The sequence below is a fragment of the Arachis ipaensis genome, chromosome B09 (assembly GCF_000816755.2).
Source record: "Arachis ipaensis cultivar K30076 chromosome B09, Araip1.1, whole genome shotgun sequence".
Lineage (NCBI taxonomy): Eukaryota > Viridiplantae > Streptophyta > Magnoliopsida > Fabales > Fabaceae > Arachis > Arachis ipaensis.
Genome location: NC_029793.2, coordinates 444,710 through 459,208, shown reverse-complemented (window position 1 = coordinate 459,208; position 14,499 = coordinate 444,710). Strand labels below are relative to the sequence as shown.

Here is a 14,499-nt window from a genome sequence, read left to right as displayed (position 1 = left end):
TAGTGTTTAGTAATTTATTATGTATGATATAATAGGTAAAAATAGAAAACAAATATTAAATGTGTGTCATGTATATTTTATTAGTATTTTTAATTTTTGCTCCTCTTTTAATTTATTAGGGTCTAAAACTAGTTATACTATTAAAAGAAAAGTAACAAGCTATATAAAAACAAAATCATGTGTAAAAAAAATATAATTAAAATTGAGATTTTATACTACATAATACACAATGTTAAATGCAAATTTAATAATAAAAATAGAGAGATAAAACATAAAAGAATTTCTGTAAAAGTAGAAGAGAAAAGTGCGAACATAGAGAAGGAGAGGAATAGAGAGTTCTTTAGGGTTCAGAGAGAGTGAAAACTGTATTATCGTGATTGAATTGCTAGAAGGATTAGAAATTGATCTATCACAGACTATAGAGCAGGTACTTATAGTGTGTGACGTTCATAGTGTAACAATTAGTCAGTGTAACTAACAGCATAACTAGGTAACTGAATTGCTTAACAATTGATGAGCTGTCATTTAGCAAATTAACAACTCTTCTAACTACTTCTGCTTTTGCTTCCTATCACTTGAGGGGTTCACTTGTGCACACTAAAATTGAAAACTTAGAATATCAATTAAGTTGAGTTGGCTTAATAATTAGTTCATTAATCCTTTTCAAGTGAGAGAGAGAAGCGGTGGTAATGGAATCATAATTTTGACTTTATATTATTTCTTTTATACTACTTGATAGTCTATGTAAAATAATCTTTAATCATAATTTAAAGGGAAAGTATAGGAAGTCAATGAAATATTTATACAGTGATTTATAGAGTATTAGAGATATAACCATTAGTATTGATGAATTAGCTTAAACTTTTGGGATAAGTAATTCTATGAACAAAAATATGAAGATCATTGACCCTTATTACATATTATTCTAGACTTAATTTGCTTGAATAAATTAAACACTACAAAATAATGTCATCATTATACCCCAATGTAGCCTTCAATGAGTTGAAAAGTTGCATGTTTGGACATATCAAATTAGTATAATTTTTTAACAATTATAATACCACACAAACTAATTTCTATATTAACAAATTGGACCACAAATACAATAAAATTCTAATAGTCCTATGCATAAACCATGTGTCACAGTTTATGCAAGACAGTATTCATGTAATGTCCTGAATTTTTTTTAAAACATTTTACATTTGATTTCTTTTATTACTACTTTACCCTCTAATTTTATCAAAATTCCTACATTATTCTCTTTTTTTTACCAAACCATAACTATAATCCTCAAATTAAACCCACCTATACTCTCTCATACACAAACACCCATGCACGGAGAGAACAAAAGAGAGAAGAGGAATGAGAGGAGACAAAAGAGAGGGGAAGACAGCGCCGGTGGAGGGAGGACTATAAGTGATGCACGTGCGAGAGAAAGAGCGATGGCTTAAGACAGATAGGGAGACCACGACGTAGAAGAGGGAGGAGGTGCTGCCTCTGCCGCCACTAAGCCGTCGCTGTCATCGTCGTCGTCGCCGAAGAACCCAGAGAGAGATTTCAAGAAAGGGAAAGGAGAACGCGACGGAGCTTGTTGTAACGACCCAACTTCTAGGCTGTCATGACCAAGGCTAGCATCCAGCCGCTACTATTTAGCTGACTTTAGATACTTTAGACCATATATTAAGTGTATACATATGAGCCTGTAGCGCTAGTCGAGAATCGTGTATCTAGTCGTGCATATCGGAATAATTGTAAATTAAGCAGTTAATACAAAAAAAAAAAAAACAGAAAAGCATAGCATTTAATATCCATTAGTCAAAGATTGACTTAGAGGGATTAATTACTCTTATAAAGCCAAGTTTGACCTTGTAACTCTCTTTTTCTTTTTAATTTTTCTTTTTTTTTTTTGCTAGAAAAATCTGTTTACCGATAGCCTGGTTCTTACACTTGTTCCCCGGAAGGCAGATGATGGTGGTGGTAGCGAGTGTTGTCGCCACTATTGTCGTTATTGGGAAGGAGGCCGCCGTCGAGCTGCGTGGTGCTGTTGTTGCCGAAAAAAACCACCGTTGGAGCCTCTGCCAGTTTGCCCTAACTTTGTCATTTATTCTTCCCTCACCGGAGCCTTCCGCCACTGCTCTTTTCCTTTTAAAAATACCGCAAGAATCACTTCGCACCTTTGTCAGTTCCGTTTCACCACCATTCTAACCTGGTTAGTGATTGCTTGTTCTGTTTTGTTCTTGTCATTGTTTTACCGCTGCCATTGATGATGCTGTCGTTTAGCTGCTGTTGTTGCGTGTCACTGGTTTGTCACTTCTGCTCATTTGTGTCCTGGACTCCCGGTTAGCTGTTCTGTCTGTCTGAGCTGTCGCTGTCTTGGTTTAAATTCTGCGCTCTTTCGTTCCATTTTATTTTAACCATCCTCACCATTTAATTCGGTACTCCGAGTTTGGTCTCGTCGGTCCCTTATGGCCAATTTATGAGTAGACTTTACATTTTTAATCGTTAACTTTTTGGTTTATGCTATTTTAAGTTTTTTATTATATTTATAAAACTATTGTTGAAAAATTTTGATTTGATTGGAATAATTGATTTATTATAGTTGAATAATTATTTTTACGAAGTTCATACCATAAAAATTTTATATGAGAATATATATATTTTTGATGAAGTTTTATATTATTTTAGAATATTTGATTTTACTCGAATATATACTTTTAAAGTATTGAAGTATTTGTTGGTCTTCACTTACTTTAAAATTATGAAATATGTTTGAATATTTTTATGATTGAAAAAGATTTTTGATGAAAAAGTATTATCTGATTTGATTTGATTTGATTCGATACCTTATATATCTAAAAGATCAAAGATTTGTTATATTTGAAATTATATGTTTTGAATTGGTTTGGGAGGCCCGTATTAAAAAATCGTAGACGTTAACTTAGATGCATCTGACTCAGACTCTAGCTAGCAGGGGTTGCTAGCCTAATGTGTAGGCCATACGTTAGATCTGTTATTCTTTTAGGACACACAAGAGCAAAGGGCTACCCATAGATGTAGAGCTGCCAAAGTGTGGACTTTTAATTTGATTTCTGTATGAGAATTTTTTTATTGATTCACTTATTATTATCAACTACTATTTTGTAATTAAAATTTTTTTGATAATAATATTTATATGGTCTCATATCGATTATAGGTGTATTATCTAGTCACTGAGTTACAAAACTCACCCCTTTTTTCTAAAAATATTTTTTAAGAACAAATACTTAACTATGCAAGACTTTTTATTCAAGAGTAACGATCTGTAATGAGTACATATTTTTTGTCGAGTTCCTAGATGTTATATGCTCTATATGTCAAAGACAGTATCCGTTCATATTTATTTATTTTATCTTTTGTTAAAAATATGTAACTATTCATTTTAAAACTTGTAAATTTATTAAAAAAAAAACACTTGTAACTTTTTTATTTATCTCATATTTAAATCTATTAAATTTGTTAGGGGTTTATTTCTTTAAGTATCAATCATAGCTCATTTTGGATCGTGACAATTCCTTGAAAAATCGTTATAGCTACTCGCAGTTTCTGGTCAGTAAAATTTGTTCACAAACTATTATACTCTACAGTAATTTTTACTCAACACAAAATCCATATAAATCAGTATACTTTGTAATAAATTATGTTCAATTCAAAACTATTATATTCTATAATGATTTTTATGAACATAAAAAAATTACAATTTTATTTACTGTATTAAAACTTATAATTTGATAAATTTAGTTTCTAAATAATTTATAAAGTATATACCCATTTTGATCATCAAAAAATTTTGGACCAGTCACTTTAGTCTATAACTAAAATTAATTACTTGATTGGTCCTTAACAATTAATTCTGTCAGTCACTTAGGTCCTTGGCTCCGTTAACTCTAACGGAAGACAAAATGGTCCTTGACAATTCTAACAGGGAACAAAATGATTCCTGACCTCCTCTATTCGGAGACGACACTGTTCTCTCCCATTTTTCATCATATATTGCATAACACTAACAGTCTAACACTGTAACTTCAAGCTACACAATGCACACTCTGCAACTTTAATGTTCACACGAAAAAAAATCCTCAACTTGTTCTCAACCAATTCATACTCAAGAAACTAATAACTATGTCTCTCAAGTACTTGTCGTCTTCGATGGATCTCACGAATCTAGACAGCAAGTCTGATTAGTCAAGACCCGTCGTCATCGTTGCCATCTCCCTCCTTGTTTACCCTATCATCTCCATGACCACATTGTCCACCACTTCGATCGCTTCCTTCAGCTTCTTCTCCGAACTAATGTTCAGTAATCGCTTCAGTTTCCGTATGAGCGGCAATGGCGACATTACTCGTTGTACGGATAGCTTTGATGTGAGGTCAAAACTGTCTGCCAACTTGGACTCTGGGAAAGAAGGAACACTTTGTGTCTATTTCAAATGAGAATTTGCATATAACGTCGAAGAAAATTTTTTTCATGATGTCCTAATATCCAACAATCTATATTACTTGTCGGAGAGTGGAGAAAGGCATGCCATTAGGGTAGTTATGGAACTTGGTCTTGAGGATGTGGTGGACGTTATTGGGGTTGGAGGTGATGCTGTTATGAAGGACGTGGAAGTGGAAGCTTCTGGTAGGTGAAGTGCAGAGGAAGTGGGTGTACCAATCACAGAGATTTAAGAAGTGTGTAGTCCATGACATATTGAAGTAGGTGCAACACACGTGGCAGTTATATCATGGCTTGATCTTGAAGTTGAAGAATAGAAAGAAAAAGATGAAAAAAAAAAAGACTGTGAATGTGAAGAAGAAAAGTATGAATGTTAAGGTTATGCGAGATATGAAAATTGGGGAAAAACATTGTCGTTTTCGAATAAAGGAATTATGGATCATTTTGTCCCTTGTTAGAGTTGTCACAGATCATTTTGTCCCTTGTTAAAATTGTTAGAGACCATTTTATCTTTCGTTAGAGTTGACGTAAGCAAAAATCTAAGTGACTAATAAAATTAATTATTAAGAATCAATCAAATAATTAATTTTAGTTAAAAACTAAAATATCTAATCTAAAATTCTTTAAGAATCAAACCGCCTATATACTCTAATTTATATATGTAATTTGTCTCCGTAAAGGTTGTATGCGGTCATATATATGTATTTTTGGGGTCCATCATATCCTTCTAGAGGCTTTGAATACCAAAAATTAAAAAGCATAATGGGCAGTGCCTGTGTGGCTGCTCCGCCCCAACAGCGCAGAGAAAATTTTGTTAGGCGTTTCTTTATTACTCTCATAATTCTTGTGTCATAAATTATAAAAAATTGTTAAAAAGTTTTTAAATGTACCTAAAATACTGGTATTTTAATAATTTTAATTGTTAATTTTAATTATAAAAAATATATATTATATATAATCAAGATTCATGATTTAAAATCACTAAAATATTGGTATACTGGTATACTTAAAACTTTTTAATAGTTTAACAACAAAATACCAGAATAAATAAATGAATAATGAATGGAGAATCTTAGTTTAGAAAATTGCATGTTATATGTAAATAATTATAATAATCAACACGTCTAATTCAGTCTAGTAAAACAGAAAAAGATCATATTCAAGTGACATGATGATGGCATATGCAATCATGTTGAATTCTTTTTAAGATCATGAATCGCGGGTAAATGGCCCTATGATGACCCCACCAATATCACCAACCATTAAACAAGAAGAGGATATAAAGCTTATCTTATCCCGTACTTCCAAAGTTACTACTTACCATGGCTAACTTTAGATTTTTTTTTTTTCTATATACACAATTTGAATACCTCGCGTTTACATATCTATAGAGATAGGCTCACTCATATATATAGTTCTAATTACCCGATGTACGATTGAGAAAATTAAAGTGTTACAATACATGCTATTATTGCTTATTAGTGCTGTCAATTCTGCATCATCTCATATTAACCCACCACTCTTTGTGCACTGCATACATAATTGCACCAATACCACAGCAGTCTACAATAGTATTGAGAGAAGATTATTAGTTAAAAAAGATTAAAATTATATACAGTTTCAATAATCTTGGATCAAGGAATCTTATGTCTGTATGGTCGGTGCTATTCTAATTGATAGATAAAGTAAAGCAACACGTGTATATGCATCTTATTATCATATCGGCGATTTCTCTTTTGGGAAACGATTTTCCCCCTAAGTTTATAAACCAACAAGGTGTAAATAGTATGATATCTTCCTATTACCAAAGATATAAAATAGTTAGAATCTTTAATAAATTATATAGGCTAAATTAAAACTTGTCCATTATCTATTGTAGTTTATAAAAATTGACCTTAAAATGAGGGATACACTTGGCTTATGATTAGGAATCCACGGCGTAACGTGTTGAGATTAGATGAATATAAAGAATAAATAAATAATTAATGGGAGCATTTGCGTGTTAGGGAGTCATCCCATCTTACTTCATTTTTCCGAGCAGATGTGCTGTGCCGACAGCCACGTCCATCTACAACAAAGACCTTTAGTCTCTAAATTAAATGGCTCCAATTTCTGTCTAAAATATGAAAGAGTAATAGATTTAACTCTCTTAATACCAATTAATTTTTTATTTTTTATTTTTTAATTTTAATCAGCCTTGTTGAAATGAGAATGAGAGGGAGGCACATGGCAATTGACAATTGGCAGAAACATCAAGGGATGGAGCCCATCACCCTCTCATTGCCCACATCAATGCAAGCTACTATTATAATCAAATTATTAATTATTTAATTTACATTTAATATTTATATAGTGACTGCTTTTCTTCTTCTTTTCCCCAACATCTCTCTCTTCACTTTCTCTCCTCTCTTCTGCACTGATACCGGTTAGTCTCTTTTCCCTCCTATTCTTCTTCTTCGTGCTTAGATTCGGTGTTTAATCTACGATCTACTCTTACTCTTTCATTTCAACTCAATCTACTCTGCTAATTAAGCACACCTGCTTTCAACTGGTTTTCGATCTTCACTGTGACTGTGATCTGATCTAATCTGATCTGATCTGATCTGTGATTGCAGGTTGAGTGTGATGGCGCAAATTCTACTGCACGGGACTCTCCATGTCACCATCTATGAGGTCGATAAGCTCAAGACAAGTGGTGGCAATGTTTTCACCAAGGTATCTAATCTTCTCCCTCGGTTGAGCCTCTCATTGATTTCATAAACCATTTCTTTAATTGCCTTCACAAATAAAGAAGAAGCGGAAGGAGGTTTTGTTGTAGTCTTGTAGGATAAAGCCATGCCACATGTTTCGGCTAAAGTTCTCAGTGTTACTTAGATTTTGCGGATGACGTGTGAATTCTGATATTTTCTTTCTTTTTTCAACCAAAAATACTATATATACACATCACGACGTTATCCACGGAGGTATATTAATTTTTGGTTAGAAAAAAATACAATCGAAGATTATTAAATAATAATGCGATTGCGATCTTTAGAATTTTGGATCAACTAGACAAACACGATGCCAATTGTTCATTCATCAGTTTTGTTGGGGAAAGATATTGTGATTATAAGTTTATAACACTACTCGTTGCAATCGACCGTTAAACCAACTGTGATCTATGTAGTACGTCCAATTATATGTAGGTTTGCTTATGCACATAGTCTTAAAAAAATGGAAAATAAAAACAGATTCTATTGACGATGCGACTTGTTCGGGTATATGCGTATAGCAGAGTTCCTAATTTCTCTTAAGGCCTCATTTTGATACTTTATTATTCAGTCCCACAGAATAAATTCTATACAATATTTTGCTACTCCAAAATGTTGATTTGTTGATTGTAAGGTTTGAATGGATGGTTGTTACAGTCAATGATCCTGCTTTGAGAGAATTCTCAAATTGTAATTTAATCGGTTCCTTAGCATGAATAAAAATACTGACATTTTGTTGATTCTGCTATTTTTATTTTTCCAACCCCAATAACTGTTACTTTATTATGATCCTCTATCCTTTATTTCACACATGCTGTATTTTATCCAAAAAGGAGAAACGTAAAACTCAAGAATGCTGGAGACTCATATAAATTGTAATGCTAATTGCATATCCATTGCTCTGATTCAGCTGGTGCAAAACATCGAGGAGACAGTTGGTTTTGGAAAAGGAGTTACCAAACTGTATGCAACCATTGATCTGGAAAAAGCACGAGTTGGAAGAACCAGGATTATAGAAAAAGACCATAGTAATCCCAGATGGTACGAATCTTTTCACATTTACTGTGCCCACATGGCATCAAACATCATTCTTGGATGGTGAGGAAGTAGATAGATGGGTTGAGATATTGGATGAGGATAAGAACCCAATTCATGGGAACTCAAAGATTCATGTGAAGCTGCAATACTTTGATGTCACAAAAGACAAGAACTGGGCACGTGGTGTTAGGAGTGCTAAATTCCCTGGTGTTCCTTACACCTTCTTCTCGCAAAGAAGAGGCTGCAAGGTTTCTCTTTACCAGGATGCTCATGTCCCTGATAATTTTGTCCCCAAAATACCCCTTGCTGGAGGCCAGACTTACCAGCCTCATAGGTGCTGGGAGGATGTGTTTGATGCAATCGAAAAAGCGAGGCACTTGATATACATAACCGGTTGGTCTGTTTACACTGAGATAACATTGGTGAGGGATACAAGGAGGCCAAAGCCTGGTGGAGACTTAACGATTGGTGAGCTTCTCAAGAAGAAGGCGAATGAGGGTGTCAGAGTCTTGATGCTTGTTTGGGATGACAGAACATCTGTTCCATTGTTGAAAAAAGATGGGTTGATGGCTACTCATGATGAAGAAACTGAGAAGTACTTCCAAGGAACTGAAGTGCATTGTATTTTGTGCCCTCGGAATCCTGATGATGGTGGAAGCATTATTCAGGATTTGCAAATCTCTACAATGTTTACTCATCACCAGAAGATTGTGGTGGTGGATAGTGATATGCCTAGTGGAGATTCGGGTAAGAGAAGGATAGTGAGCTTTGTTGGGGGTATTGATCTCTGTGATGGAAGATATGACACTCAATTCCACTCACTTTTCAGAACCTTGGACACCGCACACCATGATGACTTTCATCAGCCAAACTTTGCCGGTGCTTCCATCATGAAAGGTGGTCCTAGGGAGCCTTGGCATGACATCCACTCTCGCCTCGAAGGGCCTATTGCATGGGATGTTCTGTTCAACTTCGAGCAGAGATGGAGGAAGCAAGGTGGAAAGGACTTACTCATTCCACTGAGAGAGCTTGAAGATGTCATCATCCCGCCATCCCCAGTAACATTCGCGGAAGATCCCGAGACATGGAATGTTCAGTTATTCAGATCAATTGATGGTGGAGCTGCTTTTGGCTTCCCAGAGACTCCTGAAGATGCTGCCAGAGCTGGCCTTGTTAGTGGAAAGGATAACATCATAGACCGTAGCATCCAAGATGCTTATATCCATGCAATTAGGCGCGCAAAGAATTTCATCTATATCGAGAATCAGTATTTCCTGGGAAGCTGTTTTGGATGGAACCCTGATGGCATTAAGCCTGAGGACATTGGTGCTTTGCATCTAATTCCAAAGGAGCTTTCACTTAAGATTGTAAGCAAAATCGAAGCCGGGGAGAGGTTCACTGTGTACATTGTGGTTCCAATGTGGCCAGAGGGGTTCCCAGAGAGTGGTTCAGTTCAAGCCATATTGGATTGGCAGAGGAGGACAATGGAGATGATGTACAAGGATATAGTTGAGGCACTCAATGCCAAGGGAATTGTGGAAGATCCCAGAAACTATTTGACATTCTTCTGCCTTGGCAACCGGGAAGTCAAGAAGCCAGGAGAATATGAGCCTTCAGAGAGACCAGACCCTGATTCTGATTACATAAAAGCCCAGGAGAACCGTCGATTCATGATTTATGTCCATGCCAAGATGATGATAGGTAACATACATTTGGAATCATCTACATTTCTTTTGATGGTAAAAGGTTTGAGTGAGTGATGGAAACTCTTTTGTTTTGTTATATTCTTTGTGCAGTTGATGATGAATACATAATCATTGGATCCGCAAACATCAACCAGAGATCAATGGATGGTGCAAGAGACTCGGAAATAGCCATGGGAGCTTATCAGCCATACTATTTGAGTGCAAGGGAGCTAGCAAGGGGACAGATCCATGGTTTCCGCATTGCGCTGTGGTATGAGCACCTTGGCATGATCAGAGAATCCTTCCTCCAACCTGAGAGTGAAGAATGTGTCAAGATGGTGAATCAGGTTGCTGACAAGTATTGGGATCTGTATTCCAGTGAGTCCCTTGAGCATGACCTCCCCGGCCACCTTCTGCGCTACCCCGTTGGCGTTGCCGGTGATGGAACTATCACCGAGCTTCCAGGATTTGAGTTCTTCCCTGACACAAAGGGTCGTGTTCTTGGAACCAAAACTGATTACTTGCCCCCTATCCTTACTACTTAACTGATTTCATTTTGTACTTTGATTTGTTCATATACTATGTTACATTATATTATATTATGTAGTACTTTTTTAGTACTTGTGGTTTTTTAATTTAAGTGAGGAATAATTTTAATGTCTTTTAGAGATGGATTGCTAGATGTTAACCATCTGATGTTATGGTTGTTGTCGGCTTGTATGACTTCAGTTATATAATGTGAGATGTAATGTTTCTGGTTTTCTTAAACAGGGTTTCTTTTGTTCCCATATTTGGTTTTTGCGTAACAATGGTCCATTTATGGTACATGGTTTCACCTATTCTATCGACGAAGTGTTTGACATTGAAAATGGGAGCTCAATTTGTTGTCATATGACAACTGCTCTATGCACTGAAAATGAGAATGCAAGCAGGTTATTCGTAAATAAATGCTCTAGAACGTAGTGAGATGCAGCTATTACCGTTTACCATTTTCCCCTTAAAACTTCTAACAAATAATACGTCAAAAATTAATATTAAATTAATTATTTATATAAAATATATATTAAAATACAAAATATAAACATTCACTTGTTGAAATTAAATACAAAGAGGTGAGTTGCATTTCATATAACTCACAATTTCTGTAGACAATGAAAAATATCCCTTCAATTAAATTGATAAAATTCCAGTGAAGTGATGAGTGATGAGTAAAGCAACCTTGAGTTGATGCTATGGATTATATATGGTTACCCCAAGTCCACCTTGGTGGTGAGATGGCAAGAAGGGTTTCAGAGAATTCCAAATTAACTCTACTACCAATCTAAGTGGACTCTTTTCATTGGCTTGCACCTAATCCAAACTAAAAGAATATACTAGCAGCTCAGCACGTGTACTTGAAATATGTTTTCCTTTTCTTTTCTTTTCTTTTTTCTCCTTAAAATGACTCTTATTTTATCCCTATTTTTTTTATATTTTAATCCTCAACTGTACATGAATAATAGTTCATTTAAACCAACTATATTATTTGTAAGATAACTGTTACTCTTATCGTAATTCACTGCTGCACAACGCTAAAAAGAGCTTATAACCAATAAATTTATAATTTTTTTTTTGAAACACACCAAACTCAACACATTAAAGTGGAACATGACACACAAAAAAAAAAAAACATAAGAAGTTCTTTAATAATTCTATGAATTATCCACTTTTTACCTAAGGACCTCAACTAATAGCACCACACCTGCCAAGTTACTTTACAAAAAAGAAATAAATGCTCAACAGATTCTATCCCCTTGTTACACAGGACACAAATATTATTATTATTAATAACAACTCCTAATCTAGTCAACTTCTGCTTAGTATTAATTCTACCAATTAGCACAAATCATCCAAAAAATTCAATTCTTGGGAATACCAAGCCTCTTCAAATTATACCCTTGTAAAACTATAGTTTGTGATCTCGTCCGACAGCGTCTCCAATTGTATGACCTGCATAAAAAATTTAATAAAAAAGATTCCTTTATTATTAAACTTTTACACTACGTTATCCTCGTTCGCATAAAAGATTTAGTAAAAAAGGCCTCTTTATTATTAAACTTCTACACCACATTATCTTCGTTTACAGATGACAGCTTCACTGACCTTAACCGCTCACGAAGCTGATCCAATCAATTTGCAAGACTTATTATATCTTGGATATGTGATGATCCTAAGACGGACACGTGTTACAGTCGGTTGTACAGTTGAGATAATCTGTTGTTGATGAATAATTGCAGAGCACAACACGCGTCAAACGTAACAGGTCACAAATCATCCAACCGAAGTGCTGCCACTATCGTATAGATTAGACTAGATTGAAGTATGGATTATGGAGTATGAATCCGATGAATGATGATGATGAAAGCGCTGAATGGCATTGCATGCTTATATAGATTGAATTGGAATCACACCTCACACATGTAACAAGTTCACACTCCCTCACGTGGGACAACTCAATTTATGATTCACAGTGTAATAAATATTTAAATTTACGTATCGATCAATTGGTGAATGGAAATAAATACGGTGTTAGAACTGAAGGCGTTCGTTGTTTCCAGGTCCGTTACGATTCTTTTCTGAAGAATGTTAACATCATTTGCGAAACAAGTCACGCAAGTGCCGCGTGAATGAAATATCTGAACACAAACAAAATAGAAATAAATGGAGAGAACAATCAACAAATGTCAAACTAAGAGAGATTGATTTTCATCAAAGACAAAACGTTATGTCTATGTGTAGGAAATATATGACAGGACAATAGTGTGATAGATTTCTTTTCTTTACTTAAAGTAGATAAATTTGTTATGTTTACATCAAGAGTAGAGAAATATTTTTGTCATTTTTATTTAATTTTTATATACTTGCATAAAACTTATCACTTCATTTTTTGTAGGATAAGATTATGTATAACTTTCACTTTAAACACTAATAATTATAAGTATTAGGTGAGATAAAGCTTATAACTAACATGGTTGTTAAACTATTCTTAATTGATATTTAATTGGAAAAGTATAAGGAGCCAATAGAATATTTGTACAATGTGTATAATGGAGATTTAGGGAGTATTAGAAATATAACCATTAGTGTTATCTTTATCCATTAGCTGAAGTTTTTGGGATGAGTGGTATCATGACATGGTATTAGACCATAGATTCGAAAGGTCAAGAGTTCGACCTTTGGTGAACCCCAAAATCAGTTTAAGCTTCTGGGAAGATGTTTATTATTCCTAGTACTTAGATGGTTATTTTAAATAGTATAAGAGATGTTCATTTTATAACTCAATAGTTCATTGTACATATTATACAAATAATCCACTGTCTCCCTACCGAGACTCCATTCAATTTAGAAGAAAAATTTGATGTCTTTTTAGCAGTCAAATCTCAATTCTGTTGAAGGAGAAGTTTGTGGAGGAGTGACCCCACCTGAGGAACACAAGGACCCAACGCAAACCGCAACCGCATTTTAGCATCCTCTCCGTTTTATGAATTTATCTCCAATTTTGTTCTTAATTAGTCTTACTAATAAATGTCTTGAAAATTACTATTAAATTTTGATAAAAAAAAAGTTTTTTTTTTGTTATATTTTCTTAATAAATACAGTTTTTAGCTAATTTGGTTGATATTATATAGAGTATATTAGGTGATAAATATTTTTTTTATTTGAATAGGAGTAAAATTTGTAATGAGTTATAACTCAAATGACATAGTCTCTTCATATTCAATAAAGAAGTTGCGAGTTCGAGTCTTCTATCTTTGATAAAAAAAAAAAAATTGTGATGTCTGATTTGGATAAAAGCAAAGAAAAAGCCAAAGACAGAGCAGAGAGGCAATTACAAGTTAGAGTCACACCGCTCCGCCCGACCAAACCTGAAATTTCCTCCTCTTTTCTTTCTCTTTCTCTTCATTTCTGATGAGAGAAATCTAGATACTCTCATCTCTATCAACCAATTAACTACTGCCATTCCTTTTTCTTATATTGACCACAATCCCAACATTTAATTTCCACTTCCTTTTTTCTTTTCTTTTCTCATTTTTTTATATTATTTGGCACCATCTACCCGTGAAGCTTCTTCTACACCTTCACAATCATATTCATAGTCTCAACCACCTCCTTCTCTCTCTCTCTCTCTTTCTATTTATTGTCAACAGCATCAACCCTTCTTCCCCTTGCTCTGGTCAACACACAAGTCCTACATCATCCATGGCTTCTATCTCACAGGGTATTGTTTTCACCACAGCTATGGTTCTCTCTAGCACTGTGCTTTACCTTGCTTTCTCCCGCCACAAGATTCATCATCATTCTCCTCAATCCAACAACCAAATCTTACGCTCTTGCTTGTCTTCAGGTAAATTACAATCATTCACTTCCCCTGCTTCTCTTCTTCACTTCCTTCTTCTCAAGTCATCCACTCACATGATTTTGCTCTCTTTGTTTAATTTCCAGAAGAAAAGAAGAGGGAGAGGAAGCTGAGCAAGAAGAAGAAGAAGAGAGTTCAATTTGCTGAGAACGTCAA

At 34.6% G+C, this 14,499-nt stretch overlaps 2 protein-coding genes across 2 annotated transcripts in view; both read left to right on the top strand.

Moving 5' to 3' along the window:
- Window positions 6,739-10,732, top strand: LOC107617626 (phospholipase D alpha 1-like). Its single transcript, XM_016319437.2, is given in 5 exon segments — window positions 6,739-6,899; window positions 7,090-7,189; window positions 8,135-8,313; window positions 8,315-9,963; window positions 10,059-10,732. Coding segments are annotated over 4 exon segments (2,352 nt in total). The 5' UTR covers window positions 6,739-6,899; window positions 7,090-7,099; the 3' UTR covers window positions 10,493-10,732.
- Window positions 13,823-14,499, top strand: part of LOC107616553 — a gene marked incomplete in the record, with an annotated part of 1,250 nt that continues 573 nt past the window's right edge. The window contains 2 exon segments of the mRNA XM_016318505.2: window positions 13,823-14,331; window positions 14,430-14,499. Of these exon segments, the coding sequence (XP_016173991.1) occupies window positions 14,187-14,331; window positions 14,430-14,499 (215 nt within the window).